Consider the following 6,000-nt stretch of genomic DNA (forward strand, 5'->3'; position numbering starts at 1 on the left):
CATTATTAGCCTTTATAAACAAACAGAAATGTTTTCTTTTAATTTTAGCAGCTAGTTGACCAGAAAAAACGTCTTTAACTATTATTTGTATTTGTTGTAAACATTTCCTGTACATTTTAAAAATATATTTGACTTAGTGATACTGAAAATACACAAAAATTGTCCATCTTTGTTAGCATATTGTAACATTGCCTCCCTTACATTTACGTAATTGTTTTAGAATTGGTGTATTTTTATGAAAAAATCGCTTGCATAATTAATTTTATAAATTAAACGGTTTGCTTTTAGAAAACCAAAAGTAGCCGTTGCACCTAAACTTTTCAAGCCGGATTTAATGATGAAATAATATTTTTCATATCTCTTCTAGTTTTCGAGATCTGAGTGTGACAGACGGACAGACGGACAGACGGACAGACGGACAGACGGACAGACGGACAGACGGACATTTTGCACAAACCTAATAGCGGCTTTTTCCCCTTACGGGGGCCGCTAAAAATACGTGTTTTTATAAAGGATGTGAAGTGTTATAAAATATAGTTACCTGCGTGAACAGTGACCAACAGAGACAGGAATACAATACACGCAAACATTATACCTGAAAGAAAAAAAAAACAACAAAATATAGTCTTTATACACTTATGGGCGTTTGGTTTACAAATATTGGGATATTTAAGACGCCACTGAGTCTACCCAACTCTAAAGGGTATCTGACATTTGGACCCTATACATCGCAAGGTCTGAAAACAATCTTTTAGGGTTTTTTAAAAATATATATGCCGATAAAAGCGAACTTGTCTGTCTGTCTCTCTTAGATAGATAGAATGACAGACAGATGGAAAAATACATTAAGAGACTAGTGATGGATAGATACAGTACAAATATGACAACAGCTTCGAATTGATATAAAACCATATTATAAATTAAATTGATATCTAGACAATAAACAAAAATATTACTAATAAACTAATTTTGTCGACACATAACTATTAAATGCATATTATTAAAAAAAGTTAATCGATACTAAAATAGAAGTCAAGTTTTGATTAGCTTTGTTCCGCATTCTCCACAAGGCTAAACTTTACAATGTCATTTGACCTGAGTGTTAGTTGTCATTGTTAACGCTTCAATGACAGCATATAGAAGATGTCATACATTGTTTGGTTGTGTATGAAGGAAGTAAACACGGAGAGAAATAGTGTAAGAGAGATAGAGGAAGAGAGAGAGAAGAGGAGAGAGGGAGGAATATATATATATATATATATAGAGAGAGAGAGAGAGAGAGAGAAAAGGAGAGAGGGAGGAATATATATATATATATATATAGAGAGAGAGAGAGAGAGAAGAAGAGAAAGAAGGGGGAAGAGAAATGTGGAACTATTTCATGTATTGACCAATTAAACGTTACATTCCCTTTATGATATGTAAAACAAAATTAAACGTCCGTTCCATTACGAAACAAATTATGTATGTCAATGTTAGTAGGGGGCTTGCTGGCTGAGTGGTCAACATTCGGGTTTCAACCCCCGTTAAGGATGGGCCCTTGACTAGTTTTAGCCCCGGCAAGTACACAAAGCACGTGTGGGTATCTAACATCCGTTAGGGAAAGTCAAGGCGATTGATCGTTGAGCTGGCCACACGACACCCTCGTTAACCGTGAAAGAAATGACCTTTAACTAATCTACCTCACTGATCGAAGGGTTTGAAAGAGATTTACCCTTTCAATATCTTGACCAATATTTCATTAATTCACAAAATAAAAGCGTTGAAAGTATTACTAAATACAAAAAATGCATTTAAATTGACCATAATTTACTGCAGAAGGAATACTAAGAATATATATAGAACGTAAACTTTGATTCCGTACATTTAGCCATCCCACCCACCTATATATCTAGTCCTATGTGGACCTTGTTTTTGTTTATATTATGGTATCTTACATATAAATACTATTTTCTGACTCCTTAAACGATATAAAAATTGTTAGTAAAATGTTTATGGTATTTTATTGCTATATCAAAAAAGTCTAATTATTTAGATGGCAAAAGATTTTTGTTACGGCTTCAAGCATGATTTGGGAATATTGAATGGAACATTGAAAGCTAATGGAATATATGTTCAGTGTAGGATCTTCTCCAAGATATTCCTTCCCCACCTGACCTAAAAAGAGATTGGGCCTAACTGTACTTTCGTCAGTAGCACAAAAGACAACGCTGGTACCCTATAATTATATTATATATATATAATAACACTAAGGTGTTTCGCTTTATCTCGAGCTCTCTTTAAAACGAATGTATGTGTTTTATAAACAAGTATTTCACCATTAAATACCTTTTAGAAGGGATGAAACAGACGAATGATTCTGACATATATTAACATTTACTTTGATAATCCGATAGCATGCACTTATTTTTCACCTTTCCAAATCTTACCTGCATTTGGTGTGTATCCTCCGAACAGGATGTAGTTCAATGTGCTTACACCTCTCTCTAGTCCATGACTATTCTCTGTTACAACAGTGTGTGTTATGTAAGTATTCTGTTCACGTAAATATATAAGTATAGGTCCTGCTGTGGAGGTGCAGTAGCTGACTGTACAGGCCTATACTTATCAATGACAAGTTTAACAGGACATTTCGTTTTGCTTTTTCCTGCTTAGAGAAGTCTGGTTGTCTCTGTTTTCAAGCTCCTGGCAGTGATAAATTCTCTATAACACCAAAACAGCTTTTGTCTGCTACTGCCAACGTTAATCCTACAAAACTGGTGAGCAGAAAATAGATAATAACGGTGACGTCTAAATTGACACTACTTAAACTATGATGTTTTGGTACCTTAACGTAGAGAAATATCATTAGATTTGGTGATCTCTGTATTTAGGAGCAATCCGATTACAGATCGACTACAGTTTATCTGTGCTAATCTATGGTACAGTATTAATTCACTTGGTGATGCGTATAGACAAAACTTCGACGGCATATTTTAAGCAAATCAATTCCGAAACAAAAAAAGAAAAAAATTAATAAAAAAACTCAATAACAACAACAACAAAAAAGATTATACCAAGTGTAAGTATATCAATTAGTTTGCATTAGTCATGTAGTTACATTTGTTTAGATCTAGATAAACAACAATAAATCTGTGCTATTAGCAAGGTTGTCAATTGGACATATATTTTTTATCCTATGACATGGCAATTTATGCCTGTCCCGTCCCATCCCATGAGATTCCCATTGTCGTGCGCGCGTGAAGTTTTCGTATAGGAAGTAGTTTCTTTTTAGTGCGTTTGTTGTCTAGAATATTGTGTGTGTGTGTGTGTGTTTACGTCATCCTTAGTTCCCGCAAGAGAGAGAGAGCTTCTTTTGTGAGCTAGGTAGCTGGTCTGGTTGTTTGTTTCCCCCTTGTAAGGGTACGTAAGTACATAGTTTATTAAGTAGGCTGATCTTTCGGTACGGGTGTCGCTATTGAAAAGTTCTTTCTTGTAGCGGCATCGCTAGATCTAGGTTTTCTTTTCGTTTCAGGGTGTTAGGCTTTGGGCTATGGGAAAGCGTGTCGCCTTTCCGCCTTGGAGTTTTGTAGTAACTCTTGTGGTTGAGGTGTAGGGAGTTGAGGTTACGTTGGGCGCCGAGATGGAGTGTGAGCGTGAAGGTGTGTTATGGAAACTTATTGGCGTGATAGTAGACTACCTATTAATTTAATGATGATTTCAATGATAATGATGTATATGTAAATATGTTGATAACTTCTAATTAATTATTATTAAATATTGTTCATATTGATAACTATTGTTATTCACTAACTGTGCAGTTGAATAACTGTTATTCGATGTTCGTATTTTACATGCCATTAACTTTAGGTTCTTGTGCTTCTCTGTTCAGGCTGGGGATATGGGACCATCATATCATCCCCTACTTAAGCGACTAAAAACCCACCTGACACCCATTATAACATTAATATGGTTCAAATCAAATCATTAAATGTATGAAACTTTAAGTATAGTGTACAACCACAGTTTTAGTTAGATCCTGGAACTAATATTGTTGGTCGGCCAGTTTGGGGTGCTACGTTTACACATCCTGTACTCAGTAACAACGTGACTTCAAGGGACTGCCTTCCTGCCTTCACAAATTATTTGAAATTAATTCAGAATGAAATTCAGCAACGAAACAGATTCATCATCATCGGCCTCCTTCAGTCGTAAAACGACTACGGTTCATCTCAAGCACTTTTTCATATGGCTGTGGAGCCCTATTTTGAAGAGACACTCCCGTCCACATATATTGCAGGTCAAGGTGGCTTTCGGTTTGGTGGTAGAGGTGATGGACATAGAGGATGAATGAATTATATTTTGTTGCACTTACGCAACTGCAAATTTCAGCCTAAATTTATTTTACAATATCAAGTATCGACTACTATGGGCAATACAAATGTGTGCTGTCCCATTCCATCCCAAGGGACAATACTTACGTGTTTGTTAAATTTGCAGCTATTGTATCAGATGAAGGAACCAAACCTGAACAACAGTTAGAATAAAACAGTCCACTGGAGCACTTGGAAAGACAAAGGCCTAGCCCAAGATATTAAAATCAAACTGATCAGTTGTAACGGCCACGTGTGAATTTTGGACGACGCTGACTACAGATCTCGGGAGGAAGATCCTAGCAATAGATTTGAGATGGTACAGAAAGGTCCTAGGTATCACTTAGAAAGACCGCGTCACAAATGATCACCCTACGATGACCTGCTAATTAATGAAAAAAAAACATAAACTCAAGGCCATATCACAAGGTCCTCGGGGCTGGCTAAGACCTTCCTTCAAGGACCAGTCCAAGGAAAAAGAAGAAGAGGCAGACAAAGAAAGCGATGTGAAGACGACATAAAAGAATGGACAGGCCTGCCATTGAAAGAAATTATATCCGAGGCAAAAGACAGAGGAATGGAGAAAGACGGATAAAGATCTTATGTGGTTCTCCAGCGGTTGAAAAGATTAAATTAAGAGATATGTAAAGGTAAAGTGATCTACATAGTTTGATCAATGCCAACAAAAAATCTCTAGTCTAGAGCGTGAGAATAATCTTTATATATATATATATATATAAAGAGAAAGAGAGAGAGAAAGAGATAGATAGATAGATAGATAGATAGATAGATAGATAGATAGATAGATAGATAGATAGATAGATAGATAAATAAATAGATAGATAGATAGATAGATAGATAGATAAATAAATAGATAGATAGATAGATAAATAGATAGATAGATAGATAGATATAGATAGAGAGACAGACAGACAAACGGATAGATAGATAGATAGATAGATAGATAGATAGATAGATAGATAGATAGATAGATAGATAGATAGATAGATAGGATAGATAGGATAGATAGGATAGATAGATAGGATAGGACAGGATATATAGATAGATAGATAGATAGATAGATAGATAGATAGATAGATAGATAGATAGATAGATAGATAGATAGATAGATAGATAAATAAATAGATAGATAGATAGATAGATAGATAGATAGATAAATAAATAGATAGATAGATAGATAAATAGATAGATAGATAGATAGATATAGATAGAGAGACAGACAGACAAACGGATAGATAGATAGATAGATAGATAGATAGATAGATAGATAGATAGATAGATAGATAGATAAATAGATAGATAGATAGATAGATAGATAGATAGATAGATAGATAGATAGATAGATAGATAGATAGATAGATAGATAGATAGATAGATAGATAGTCAGTACAAATATAAATGAATAACATTAGAAAGATAAGCTCTATTCCTTGTTCAAGTCTCAATCCTCTAAGAGCCAACTAGTTTGAAAACTCCTACCTTTCTACGCCTCCTATTACATCCTGTTTCCCAACACACTTTTACCTGGGCCTTCACGCCTGAGTAAACACGCACTTGATAGAAATGGAATATTTTTAGTTTGGAAGGACATAAATTTAAACGTCGTACCGCACCCATTCTCTCTGTA

At 35.0% G+C, this 6,000-nt stretch overlaps 1 protein-coding gene across 2 annotated transcripts in view; it reads right to left on the reverse strand.

Annotated features, from left to right (window-relative positions):
- Positions 1-6,000, reverse strand: part of LOC106054099 (neuroglian-like) — a 61,852-nt gene extending 55,852 nt beyond the window's left edge. The window contains exons 1-3 of one of the 2 annotated variants that reach the window (XM_056026066.1): positions 5,853-6,000; positions 2,430-2,756; positions 542-595 (exon numbers count right to left, since the gene is read on the reverse strand). In XM_056026066.1, coding sequence (XP_055882041.1) covers positions 542-590 — 49 coding nt within the window. In that variant the 5' untranslated portion in view covers positions 591-595; positions 2,430-2,756; positions 5,853-6,000. Of the gene's footprint in view, positions 1-541; positions 596-2,328; positions 2,757-5,852 lie in introns of those variants that run through there. The other variant, XM_056026067.1, reaches the window with a different exon arrangement.

The sequence above is a fragment of the Biomphalaria glabrata genome, chromosome 4, assembly GCF_947242115.1.
Source record: "Biomphalaria glabrata chromosome 4, xgBioGlab47.1, whole genome shotgun sequence".
NCBI lineage: Eukaryota > Metazoa > Mollusca > Gastropoda > Planorbidae > Biomphalaria > Biomphalaria glabrata.